The 13,904-nt window shown below is 50.9% G+C and overlaps 1 protein-coding gene across 1 annotated transcript; it reads left to right on the top strand.

Annotated features, from left to right (window-relative positions):
• Positions 1–6,103: 6,103 nt before the first annotated feature.
• On the top strand, positions 6,104–9,888 carry LOC307109359 (proteoglycan 3-like; the record flags this gene model as incomplete). The annotated part of the gene is made up of 5 exons (XM_079788045.1): positions 6,104–6,228; positions 6,648–6,964; positions 8,132–8,254; positions 9,045–9,138; positions 9,830–9,888. Exons 1-5 carry the CDS (start codon positions 6,168–6,170, stop codon positions 9,886–9,888), a joined length of 654 nt encoding a protein of 217 aa, XP_079644171.1. The 5' UTR covers positions 6,104–6,167.
• Between the last annotated feature and the right edge of the window lie 4,016 nt (positions 9,889–13,904).

Below are 13,904 nucleotides of genomic sequence, written 5' to 3'. Positions count from 1 at the left end.
GGCACACACCCCACCGGGCCCGCAGCAGGTGTGCATGCTACAGATGTTGTCAGGACTGTAACAGCTGTGACTGCAGGGGGGGTGGGGGAGAGCAGATGGAGGTGTGCCCACATTTCACCCCCTGAGGAATGTCACTGCCTTGGTTCAGGATGAAACCAACCTGTGAGCATTTGCTCCAGCTTGTTTCTGCCTAACAAAGCGACACAGATTCTCTTGTATTGTTTATAATGGGAAATCTTCAAAGGAGGAAGAAAGAGAGGAAGAAAGAAAGAGAGAGAGAAAGAAAGGAAAACAAAATAAAGGAAGGAAGAGAAGGAGCCTCTTTAACTCCCCCACCACCCTGAGATCTCTGGTCCCTCCCTCCCAGGGACTGGCTTGCAGAGACTGCAGGGAGACTTGAGCCAGGAGGCCTTGCAGAAGGTTGGGTATTTCTGGGGTGTCATGTTGGGGAAGAGATGGAAGGATGGACGGTTTGAGTCAGAATGCTGTCCCCCTACACCTGGCCAAGAGAGAATGGCCTATTGAGGAGGAAGACCCCAAGCCACCCCGCCCCTCCCCTGGGCCCCCTCAGTCATCTCGGGGAGTCTTCTGGTGGTCTGGCGGAGCTGCCTAGAGATGGTGTGTGTGCCCAGCATGGTGCTGAGACCAACAAGCCTGAAAGTCCAGTCCACTAATAACCATGGCCTCCCGCCTTTCCCATTCACTTCCTCCTGCCTCTGCCAAATGGGAACCAGCGAGTCAGCTGAAATCCACGGGCCCTCACTGAGCAGACACAAACCTCCCTGCTGTGTCTGTGCGAGCCCTATACCTGGGCCCTTCCCATGGATCCAACCTCCAATCTCGTTGCTGAGCTTCCAGGGGGGTGGTGGGGGGAGGGGCAGACATAATTCCAGGTGCTCATGACTCGGCTCCTCTTGTGGGGGCTGTGAATTGCCCCATGCAGTGATGCCTACGTAGAACATGCTCAGAAATCTCTTCTCGTGGATGATGGATGCCTTTTCAAGCTCCACCATTTACTAGCACGTGAAATCTGGAGCATCACTTAACCTTTCTGGGCCTCGCTTTCTACAACGGGGATAATATTCAGGAGAGTCTGTTGAGGACCCACCACGTGTCGTAGATCACTGCACTACCAGCTTCCCAGTGCATCCTTCTCAAACCCCCTGAGGTTGTCATCCTTAACTAAACTCACAGACGGGCAAGTAGAGCCTGGGAGGTGAGGTGCCCGCTTAGCCAGGGTCCTTTTAATTCCAAGAAGCACGTTCTCCGAGCTTCCCGTGTCATCACCTGTCCCAGTCACTTCCAGGGTCCCCGTGGGTGCTTGTGCCATTTATTCACCCCCCTGGGGAGTGTGGTGTGGAGGGTAAGAGGGCAGGCTCTCCACTCATCCTGCCTTTGACCTTTACCTGGCAAGTACCTTAACCGGTCTGAGCCCCATTCTTTTTGTAATTCACGGGTGACAGTGATATGTGCCTTAGCATTGCTGAGAAGATTAAATGATATGGAGCCCCAGAAACACTTAGCACGCAGAAAGTGCTTCCTGAACACTGGCTGCTGCTGTGATTGTCAGACATTCCTTCCTGAGATCTCGTTTCGGGGCGCATCTGCTCGGCTATACAGCTCTCCGTGGCAATCTTAAACAAGGATTGCTTTCTTCCATCATTCCCTCACCTGTGGGATTCCGGAGCATGCTCTTTTAACTGTTAGGTCCGTGGTGGAAGCCTTGGCTGCCTCCAGGACATGATCGCGTGGGGATGGAGCACCACGGGGAGGCAGACAAACTCCCTTACCCTTGGGTACATCTTGGGGCACAGGACTCCAGCTCAGTTGGAGATGAGGGATTCCCAATCGCAGGGAGGAAGGCAGGCATCCTGGACCCTCTCTGCACTGGGGAGGTGAACAGTAAGTCAATGCCCGAAGCCCTTTTCCTCCGAGACTCCTCAAATTCAGAGGATTAGAGATGGGACCAGGGTCTTAGAGAGGCAAATGAAGAACTTTACTTTTTTTTAGTGTGGCCCATATCGGAGAAGCTACTTGCTCAACGTTTCACGGTAAGTTGGGAAAGAGATAGAAATCAAACTGAAGCTGGCATTCTGAAACCTGTGCCGGGGAGGGGGGTGGGGGGCGGAGCGCTGAAGTTCTGCTGCCATCTTGAACTCAAGGACTTCACATCCTGGTGTGGTAAGGCATTGCTTCCCTTTATTCAAATATTCCTAATAAAAAGCAAGAAAAACTCCCTTTTATTAAGCATTTAACAGGTACCAGGCTCCGTACTAAGTGGTGGGTGAATGTTGCCTTGTCCCTCATAAACCTTCTGTTGGGGGGGCCGGAGTGGGGGGGTTGTGACAGAAGTGTGGTGTCCAGTCTGTAAGGACCCCTTGGGGTATTAATGTCAAAAGGGGGGGAAGAAGGAGGCATCTGGGCTCCTGGTAACACTCAGTACCTTGATCTGGGCACGGTTATGTGGGTGCACTCATTCTGTAAAAATTCCCCAAGCAGCTCATCTACTTTACCAGATGCCTATTATATGTCCACAAGTAAAGTTTTAAAACTGTAAAATTAGCCCTAGCCAGTTTGGCTCAGTGGATACAGTGTACGCCTGCGGACTGAAGAGTCCCGGGTTCAATTCCAGTTAAGGCACCTACCTTGGTTGCAGGCTCCTCCCGGCCCTGACCAGGGCTCAGGCCACATGCGGGAGTCAACCAAAGGATGTGTTTCTCTCACATCAATATTTCTCTTGTCTTTCCCCCTCTCTCTTCCACTCTTTCCAAAAATCAAGGAAAAATATCCTCAGGTGAGGATTAAAAAAAGAAAAGTAAAATGAAATAAGAGGACTGTCCTTCATCCAAAATATGGGCTTTCCCATTTCCAACAAGGTGCTAGCTAAGCTCTGTGAAGCTAAGGAACCCCTGGAGTTCCATCCATGGCACCAACACAGAGCAGGAGCACAATCCAGCCAGTGCTCATCTGTGAATTCGGGTCCCAGTTCCAGTCCTAGTTCCCTGACAGCCCCAGGTGCCAGGCACTCTCCTGAGAGCTTTACTGGAGCTGATCTCATTAGAGACAGATTCTGTCATAGCCTCAGATCCCAGATGAGAAAAGTGACATTCTGGGACTTGCCAATCATTTGCATCACACTACACTTAAGACCCACCCAATGCCTAATGTGGGACTGGGCTGACCCTTGAGACAAAAGGCAGAGTGTGAAACCCCTTGGAACATAAATGCAAACATAAGTCAGACAGTCAGAGTTTCACGGATGCTGAAAACGTTGGCAGCATTGGATGGACTGTCTGGGAGTAATGCAGACTGTCTGGGGGTATCAAAGAAGCCAGGACCTAAGAGTCAGACATGCCACTCCTTTCTAGTTGTATGAACTTGGGCAGGTTATTGAACCTCTCTGAGCTTCTGTAGTAGGTGTGTAGACTAGAGACGGCAATACTTATTTCATAGGATGATTATAAAAATTAAGTGGAACAATGGATGTCAGAGTCTTCATAGCAAAGTGTTTGGTCTGTGGTGGGCCTTCAAAAATGATATTTCCAGTTTTAAATCAGACATTACTGTGGTCGCTGAAGCCATTGGAATGTCTTTGTTTGGCATTGGAGTGCAAACAAGACCGGGGTGGGGAGCAGGCTGTGGAGAAAAGAGGTGAGTGAGAGGAGGCAGAGGAAGGCAGCCATGGGGGACAAGGAGCTGGAAGACCTGCCGTTAGGCCTGTCTCTGACTTGCTGTGTGATCTTGGGGAACTTGCTCAAACTCTTTGAGGTGCCGTTTCCACATCTGTAACACAGGGCTGTTCAAGGAAAAGTGTATGTAAAGCTCATCATGAGTCTGGCTTTTGGAGGCAGCTGAGCATCCCAACCAGCCAATGATATGATGCTCCTGGCCTGAGCTCCCAGAGGGAGGAAAATGCTGGGGAGGGGTCTACCTCTTCCATCTGCCCCCCCCCCAAACTAGGGTGGACTCAAACTTTAAATCCAAGACCAGGTTCTTGGGCCCCACAATTGGTCAATCCCTCCACTACCACCACCCCATGTTGTTAGATAAAGTGAGGATCTGGTCTGTTGGGTCAGAGAGATAACAGCCAAGACTGTTACACTGCAATCAGGCCCAGGAGTGACCTCTTAGACACTTCTCCATTTGTAGGTCTCCTGGGACATCAGAGGCAGGGAAGGCCTCTTCACCCCGTGGGCTACCTGTCCCTGGTGCCCTGAGGCCTGGAGGGCTGGGCTGGGGTCTGAGGAAGAAATATGACAGCCCAGAGGAATGTCACAGAGTGGGTCACCCACCCTGCCAAGGGCACTAGCTCCCGGCAGGGATATCCAGCAGCGCCAGGGCTCGGCACTCGTTGGCTTCTCTTTGGACTGCAGTGAATGTGGCTGGAGCTGGGTTCATTAAAGTTTTTATATTTTACTCATCAGAGATATTTTTGCATTTATTTTTATTTCCTGGAAAGATTGCATGAAAGCATTATTTATCTTGACTACTGAATTCTTTAGTGCCCCCTTAAACTTTGCCCCTGAGATGAGTGCCTCATTCACTGCCCCCTAGTCCTGACCCTGGTGGTGACACAGGGCTGGTGGGAGATGAGGATGGGGGTGGGGAGGGTGGCCCCCAGGGTGTCTGAAAGATTCTACATGAAGCTTTTCATGGCAGCTGTCCCCTCTTGGCCTGAAGAATATGCCTTGAAGTTGGACTAAATGGCGTTTTCTAGATCAGTGATTCTCAATTGAGGCAACTTTTCTCCCCAGAGGACATTTGGAAATAGGTGGAGATGTTTTTTATAATCTTGGGGGACAATCAGATTGATGGGGGAGGTACCCCTGACATCTAGTGAGTAGAGACCAGGGATGCTGCTAAACTTCTGTAGTCCCCTCCCCCAACACACAACAAAGAATTACTTTACTCCAAATAGTAACAGTGCAATTGTTGAGAACCTTGATCTACATCTACAGCATAGAAGAAAGAGCATAAGTTTTTCACACATTAAAGATGAAAAAAAGGGAAGAGGGAGAACTAGAGTGAGAACCAGAAACAGAGGGAAGCAGGGGAGAAGGGAGGGAGGGGAGAGAGAGAGAGAGAGAGAGAGAGAGAAAGAGAGAGAGAGAGAGAGAGAGAGAGAGAGAGAGAGAGAGAGAGAAGAGGTGGGAGCTAGAGGCACTAGAAATCCCAGATCCCCCACTTTCTGCACACACTTGCAAGGGACTTTCTGTCTCTGAATCTCATTTTTCACACTTGAGAAGTAGGGTCATCATACATTCTCATGGGAATGAGGAGAATGTGAGGATTCTGGGATGGGATGCATATGAAGTCCCTGGTCTAGACAAGCAATCAGGAGGTAGGCATCTCCTCCCTCCTTGCCTCCTGGTCCCCCAGCATCCTAGGATGCTCCACTTATTGGCTGGGATATTGACCAGAAGAAGGCTGCTCCTGGGGTTAGGACTGGGACACTTTAGGGGTGCTAATAGTAAGTACACCTGGGCAGTAGACATTTAGGGTCTTCTCCAGCACATCTGGGTGTTTGGACACCCATATGTATCAGTGGACCCCAGGAGGCAGGTCCCTGCAGTCCCAGCAGGGAGCAGGTAAGAGAATTGAGCAAATGCCTTAATATCAGCTCCCCTGCCCAGCACCCCAGCCTGGGGCAATCGTTCTGGCCTCTTCCTACTTCCCCAAAAGCCCAATATAAGGACTGCCTCTGGGACCCAGCAAAGACACCAAGAGTGGAGGTCTCTGACACTTGAGAGGTGAGTGCTCCCCCAGCTGCCCAGGGAGGAGGGGTCCAAGGCTTGAGAGGAAGCAGAAGCCTATATGGCAAACACCAAGGAGGCCCGTCCTTAGGACTCTGATGGCTACTATCCTTCCACTCCGTCCTCAGTGTAGTAAAATGGGCCCTGACCCTGAGCAGACCTGCTCCTGCAGGGGCAGGGTCTGGGCTAAGTGCCGTCCCAGGGGCCAGTGATGGAGCCTTCAGGTAAAAGGGACTTTTTCTGCTTCTCCAGGTCAGCATGTGTTCTCTGGGGGAGACGGAAGCTCTCTAGTTTGCCTTTAATCAGCTACTCAAACTAACATTGCATCTCTGTTGTGTGACAGGCCGTGCAGACACACAGGACAGCCCCAGGGCGGGAAGTGAAGCTGTGTTCCTGCCACAAGAACCAGTGACCATGAAACTCCCGCTGTTCCTGCTGCTCCTCCTGCTGGGGACAGTTGCTGCTTTTCATCTGAGTAAGTCCTCCCTTCCCTTCTCATCCAGCTTGACCCCTTCTCCTCTTTCTGGAACCTCTTTGGCTCTCTCTGGGCCAGGCCACAGCTTTTCCTTCTTCAGTGGCCCCAACTCCCCTCAGGTAAGATCTTTCATGGACTCAGAAATGTGACCTGAACATTCTGTCACGCCTCCTCCTCAAACAAAAACCACCCACCTTCTCAGAGCAGCTTCTTCCTACTCCCAAAAGTCACACCTGTCAGCCAGCACCAGGTGCTCACCCCTTTGTCTGAGTTCTCACCTCACCCAACAGGGAGGAAATCCTTCTGGCCTAGGCTCCAGAAGGAAGAACTAGGAAGGCTTGAGTGGGGCGGTCAGAGCTGTCCGTGGTCCCAGAAGAAGGGAGCCCCTGACCTGATGGCAGGTTACCTCTTCTTCCCAGGGAATAATGCCCCCTATCTGGACAGCCAAGAGTCACAGGCAGACCTGAGCCAGGATCTGGAAGGCTCAGGGGAGCAGAAGGGAGAGTCAGTCCTGACTGAGGAGGCGATTCAGTCTGAAAAAGAGCAGGTGGAGGCTTCCAGCTACCAAGATGCCTTTGAGGACGACAAGAAGGCCATGGAGTCGCACCCAGGTGCCCTAGACAAGAACTTGCAGTGCCCCAGGGCAGAGGACACAGTGGAAATAAGCGGAAGTCCTGGGTGCAAGACCTGCCAGTACGTGTTGGTGCAGACTCTCCTAACTTTTGCAGACGCTCAGGTAAGTGGCAGGGAGGCTACTGTGGAAGGAGGTCCTGGGGCAGGAGAAGAGAGTGGGTTCCACCTCCTGCTCCCTATTCATTTAGACTAGTGGTTCTCAAACCCTAGTGTGCAGCAGACTCTCCTACAGGTCTTGTTGAAGCATAGATTTCAGGGTGAGCAAGTCTGGGGTGGGGCCTAAGCGTTTGCATTTAGGACCAAGTGCCAGGTGATGATGATATTGTCGGTCTGGAGACACTACTTTGAGAATCACTGATTTGGACAAAAGGGTTTGGTATTAGGTATACTTGTGTTAAACCCTGGCTCCATCCATCATTGGCATGTTACCTGGGCAAGTCTCCTCACCTTTTCGAGCTTCAGGATCCTCACTTGTACAATGGAAATATATACTGAGTGGCCTGATTATTATGATCTCTGAATGCATAATAATCTGGCCACTCAGTGTATTTGTATCTCAAATGGGTACCAAAATTATTCTAGACTTTTGCTGGAGATCAACCACCTCTTTGCCCTGAGCTTTCTATCAGCCAGTGCAAAGGGGAAAACTAATCAAGTGCATGGTTTATAGTATCTTTGATATCAAATAAATGAGGTACTCAAGAGAAGTACACTGAGTGGCCAGATTATTATGCATTCAGAGATCATAATAATCTGGCCACTCAGTGTATATTAGAGGCCCAGTGCATGAATTCGTGCATGGGTGGGGTCCGGCCAGCCTGGCCAGGGGAAGGAGACATGGGCAGTTGACTGGCCTGCCTGCTGGTCGAACTCTTGGTCGAGGGGAAAATTTGCATGTTAGCCTTTTATTATATAGGATGTACACTGAGTGGCCAGATTATTATGCGTTCAGAGATCATAATAATCTGGCCACTCAGTGTATAGTACCAACCTCTTATGTTGTGGTGAGGATTAAATGAGATAATACATGGAAAGCATTTGAAACAGTCCTCGTGTCATTGTAAATGCACAGTAAATGGTGGCTAAGATTATTCTCAGTATTATTATTTCCTGCAAGAAGTTCCCAGTGACAGAGCAAGAGGTAGGATTGAAGCAGCAAGGATATCCCTGATTTCTGACCTGACCAGGGATGGAGAACTCTCCCCTGAAGACTCAGAAACTTGAGGGGAAAAACCCAGTGAATTCTCTATTCCACCTCTTCTTTCTGCAGGACACCTGCAGGAGGTGCTACAGAGGAAACCTCGTCTCTGTCCATAACCTCAGCATCAACTATCAAATCCAGGCCTTGGCCAGGCTACTTCAGGTCTGGATTGGAGGTGCCATCGGGGGCTGGGTAAGTGAGGGGCCAGCTCCCAGGTACAGGAAGCTCTCTCTGGCATCAGGCTTCTTCCAGCAGCCAAGTGACCTTCATGTGGGAGGCAGTGGGGGAGCTGGTTGGTGCTGGCTAAGGAGAACTGGTGATTGTGCAGCTCTCTTCCCAAGTCCATGTTCAGTGACTTCATGCCTGTGGTATGAAATCTGCCATGGCAGGTGTATTTACCCCAAGGAAATAGGCTATTGTTACAAATCAGGGTTCCTCCCTCGCTCTGTCTTCTCAGCTTCCCCTAGAGCTGGTTGATAAATAGTTACCAGCACACCACTGGAGTCAGGAGATCCTTTACTTTCCCAGTTTGGTCACTTACAAGCTGAATGGCTTGCTCATGTCTAAAATGGGGTCCTTCTATCAGAGTGGTTCTGGGATAGTGGGTGAATAGTGTTATTATATATACTACTCATATGTAACCAAGCAGTATTAGCATCACCTGGTAGCTTGTTAGAGATGCACAGTCTTGTGCCCCATCTGAGACTCCTGAATCAGCATCTGCATTTAAAAAAGATCCTCAAGAGACTTGTATTCACAGAAAGTTTGAGAAGCCCGGCTGTGTGAGGTGGGGGAGGCACCACTACTCTTCCATTGTGATCACCTGGGAACCCAGAGGGGTGGGTCTCCTGGATATCTGGCTCCTAGCTGGGTGGGCAGTGCCCAGAAAGGGACACTCAGTGGGCATTTTCTGGAATGTCTAGATCTGTCCGTGTTCCTGGACATCAGCCTCTGACCCAGCCTAACCCCTCTCTCGTTCTAGTGCTCCGGGTTTCACTGGATTGATGGGAGCAGTGTAAATTTTAATTACTGGGCACATCATCATGGGCATGGCCACTGTGTGTCCCTATGGAGAGGTGAGGGGGACTGGGCACCAGGGCAAAGGGAAGGGGTGGCAAGGTGGACTCTTACACACTGTCCCTTTGAGCTGCCTGAGCACACCTCCTCAAGCTCACAGCCTCCCCACAACTGGAGAACCAACGTCCAGTCTGAGGAGGGCTGTGAAGTAGGGAGAGGAGGTGCCCTGTGTGAGGGCTGCATGGGGGCTCTCCATCCTCACAGAGGAAGCTCAGCTGGGGGCCTGGGAGCTCCTTTCCTTCCTCTGCTACTGAGGTGACAAATGAGACTAGCTGAGGAGAATGAAAGGTGTGGGTGAGGGACAAGAGAGAGATGTTCGAATTAGGAATGGCTGAATGCCAGACGTGAGGGACTCAGGACTATGGCTAAGGCCACACACGCTGGAGGAAGGCTGCCACAATTCCCATCCCAGCTCTGCCACCTGCCCACTGGCATACAGGCAAGTGATTTCCCCGCTGAGCCTCAGGTTCCTCATCTGTGCAGTGGGGATGACGCCAGCACGTCCCTCTGGGAGTCATTGTGAGGAGCCCACAGAAAGCACTCAGCACCCTGTTTTCCTGGGGTGAAAACTTAACAAACACAAGCTCGGGGGGAGGGGTGTGTGGCAAACATATAATGATAATTGGAGGGCAAGGGGGGCACAGGCCACACTCTGCTGGCAGCTGACCTCACCGTGTTCTCTATTGCTAGGGGGTTACTGGCAACAATCAAGTTGTGCAACACATCTGCCCTTCATCTGCTCCTACTAAGCCAGTGGCGCTGAAGAGATCCTGCCTGGAGTCCCCTCCCTACACCCCTCCTGGCCGCCCCTGGCCCACCCTGGGCACTGGGCTGGACTCCCCGCCTCTCCTGGTCATAAAGCCATGTTTCCCACTGCATTTCCTGACTCTTGATTCTTCATTGCTCATTGGAGGACTCACTGGGGTTGGAAATCCTGGAAGCCCTCACTCCTGCAGGGTGGGGCTTTGAGGAAAGTAAAGGATGGCTAGCAGCCCACAGGGGTGTGGGAATGGGGGTGGGGTGTAGAGGGGTTGGGCTGCAGCGCCACCTAGGGGCAGAGCCAGGGCTGGGTAGCTCTCCCAAGACCCTTCTCAGACCAGGCTGGGGGATTCCACCCCTTCCCCCACCCACTTGCACTGGGGGAAGTTCTCATTGGGTGAGGGCTGGGGAGTGGGGAACTGGCCCTCCTGCTTTGTTTGGATTCAGTATAGGGTGCGGGGTGGGGTGGGAGTGGGGCGGCTTTCAAAATGAGGGTGATATCACTCATTCAAGCACTGGAGGACGGTTCAAAATTTAACTGAGTACATTTAAAGATGAAATTGGCTTTATTCATCGATTCATGAATCAGGCAGCATCCCATCCAGCAAATAGAAAGAAGCTCTGAGAAGCTGTAAAAATGGAAGGCGTTTATAGGCAGAAGGGAGCAGAAGGAAGGTTCTACCAAAGAATGCATTGCTTCAGGGGAGGTCACCTTTCTTTGGAAGGGGTCTATCAAGAGGACTACCAGCCCTAGCTGGTTTGGCTCAGTGGATAGAGCTTTGGCCTGCGGACTGAAGTGTTCTGGGTTCCATTCTGGTCAAGGGCAAGTACCTAGGTTGCAGGCTCCTCCTGAGTCCCAGGACCTGGGCCACGTGCAATGAGGCAACCAATTGATGTGTTTCTCTTACATCAATATTTCTCTCTGTCTTTCCCTCTCACTTCCACTCTCTCTAAAACTCCCTGGAAAGTTATCCTTGGATGAGGATGAAAAATAAAAAAGTAAAAGTAATAAAATAAAAGGACTGGTTTTACTTCCCAAAATATAGGCTTTCCCATTCCAACAAGGTGCTAGCTAAGCTTCGTCTTTAGGGTGGAACTCCTGGCGTTCTGTCCACCGAGCCAGCACAGAGCCGGAGCGCAATCCAGACAGTGCTTATCTGTGGACACAGGTACCAGTTCCAGTCCTGACTTCCTGACAGCCCCAGGTCCAAGCCCTGAACAGAGAGCCTTATTGGAGCTGATCTCATTAGAGGCAGATTCTGTCATAGCCTCAGCTCCCAGATGAGAAAAGTGACACTCTGGGACTTGCCAATCATTTGCATCACACTACACTTAGGACACACCCAATGCCTAATGTGGGACTGGGCTGACCTTTGAGACAAAAGACAGAGTTTGAAACCCCTTGGAACATAAATGCAAACATAAGCCAGACAGTCAGAGTTTCACGGATGCTGAAAACGTTGGCAGCATTGGATGGACTGATGGGGAGTAATGCAGACTGTCTGGGGGAATCAAAGAAGCAAGGACCTAGGAGTCAGCCGTGTCACTCCTTTCCAGTTGTATGAGGTTGGGCAGGTCATCGAACCTCTCCGAGCTTCTGTAGTAGGTGTGTAGATTAGAGACGGCAATACCTATTTTGTAGGGTGATTGTAAAGATTAGGTGGGGTAATAGATGTCACAGCCTTCATGTAGCAAAGTGTTTGGTCTGTGGTGGGCCTTCAAAAATGTTATTTCCTGTTTTAAATCCAACATTACTCTGGTCACTGAAGCCATTGGAATGTCTTTGCCTGGGGTTTGAGTTCTAAGAAGACAGGGGGAGGGGCAGGATGTAGAGAAGGGAGGTGAGTGAGAGGAGGCAGAGGGCAGGCAACCATGGGGGACAAGGAGCTGGAAGACCTGCCCATAGGCCTGTCTCTGACTTGCTGTGTGATCTTGGGCAACTTGTTCAAGCTCTCTGAGGTGCTGTTTCCACCTCTGTAACACCGGGCTGTTCAAGGGAAAGTGTGTGTAAAGCTCATCATGAGTCTGGCTCATGAGAGCAGCTGAGCATCCCAACCAGCCAATGTTATGATGCCTCTGGCCTGGACCACTGAAGGAGGGAGAATGCTGGGGAAGGGTTAGCACTTCCCTCTCCCCAACTAGGGTGGGCTCAAACTTTAAATCCAAGACCAGGTTTTGGGGCCCCAGATTTGGCCAATCACACCACCACCACCACCCCATGTCAGTAGATAAGCTGAGGATCTGGTCTGTTGGGTCAGAGAAATAACAGCAAATTACCTCCTTACCCTGCAATTAGGCCCGGAAGTGACCTCTCAGAGATTTCTCCACTTGTAGGTCGCCTGGGACATCAGAGGCAGGGAAGGCCTCTTCACCCCGTGGGCTACCTGTCCCTGGTGCCCTGAGGACTGGAGGGCTGGGCTGGGGTCAGAGGAAGAAATATGACTGCCCAGAGGAATGTCACAGCGTGGGTCACCCTCCCTGCCAAGGGCACTAGCTCCCGGCAGGGATATCCAGCAGCGCCAGGGCTCGGCACTCTTTGGCCTCTCATTGGACTGCAGTGAATGAGGCTGGAGCTGGGTTCATTAAAGTTTTTATATTTTACTCATCATAGATATTTTTGCATTTATTTTTATTTCCTGGAACGATTGCATAAAAGCATTATTTATCTTGACTACTGAATTCTTTAGTGCCCCCTTAAACTTTGCCCCTGAGATGAGTGCCTCACTCACTGCCCCCTAGTCCTGACCCTGGGTGGTGACACAGGGCTGGTGGGAGATGAGGATGGGGGTGGGGAGGGTGGCCCCCAGGGTGTCTGAAAGATTCTACATGAAGCTTTTCATGGCAGCTGTCCCCTCTTGGCCTGAAGATATGCCTTGAAGTTGGACTAAATGGCATTTTCTAGATCAGTGTTTCTCAATGGACGCAACTTTGCTCCCCAGAGGACATTTGGAAATAGGTGGAGATGTTTTTGATAATCTTGGGGGACAATCAGATTGATGGGGGAGGTACCCCTGACATCTAGTGAGTAGAGACGTGGGATGCTGCTAAACTTCTGTAGTCCCCCCTCCCCAACACACAACAAAGAATTACTTTACTCCAAATAGTAACAGTGCAAAGACTGAGAACTTTGATCTACATCTACAGCATAGAAGAAAGAGCATAAGTTTTTCACACATTAAAGATGTAAAAAGGGGAAGAGGGAGAACTAGAGTGAGAACCAGAAACAGAGGGAAGCAGGGGAGAAGGGAGGGAGGGGAGAGAGAGAGAGAGAGAGAGAGAGAGAGAGAGAGAGAGAGAGAGAGAGAAAGAGAGAGAGTGAGAGAGAGAGAGAGAGAGAGAGAGAGAGAGAGAGAGAGAAGAGGTGGGAGCTAGAGGCACTAGAAATCCCAGATCCCCCACTTTCTGTACACACTTGCAAGGGACTTTCTTTCTCTGAATCTCATTTTTCACACCTGAGAAGTTAGGGTCATCATACATTCTCATGGGAATGAGGAGAATGTGAGGATTCTGGGATGGGATGCATATGAAGTCCCTGGTCTAGACAAGCAATCAGGAGGTGAGCACCTCCTTCCTACTTGCCTCATGGTCCCCAGCATCCTAGGATTCTCCACTTCATTGGCTGGGATATTGACCAGAAGAAGGCTGCTCCTGGGGTTAGGACTGGGGCACTTTAGGGGGGCTAATAGTAAGTACATCTGGGCAGTAGAAATCTGGAGATTTCTCCAGCACACATGGGTGTTTAGACACCCATATGTGTCAGTGGAACCCATGAGGCAGGTCCCTGCAGTCCCGGCAGGGAGCACGTGAAAGAATTGAACAAATGTCTTATTATCAGCTCCCCTGCCCAGCACCCCAGCCTGGGACAATCATCCTGGTCTCTTCCCACTTCCCCAAAAGCCCAATATAAGGACTGCCTCTGGGACCCAGTTGTCAGAGACACCAAGAATGGAGGTCTGAGACTCTTGAGAGGTGAGTGCTCCCCCAGCTGCCCTGGGAGGAGGGGTCC

The sequence above is a fragment of the Cnephaeus nilssonii genome (genome assembly GCF_951640355.1).
Source record: "Cnephaeus nilssonii genome assembly, chromosome: 13".
Classification (NCBI taxonomy): Eukaryota; Metazoa; Chordata; class Mammalia; order Chiroptera; family Vespertilionidae; genus Cnephaeus; species Cnephaeus nilssonii.
Note: the sequence above shows the minus strand (reverse complement) of the source record. Positions and strands in the feature narration are given on the sequence as shown.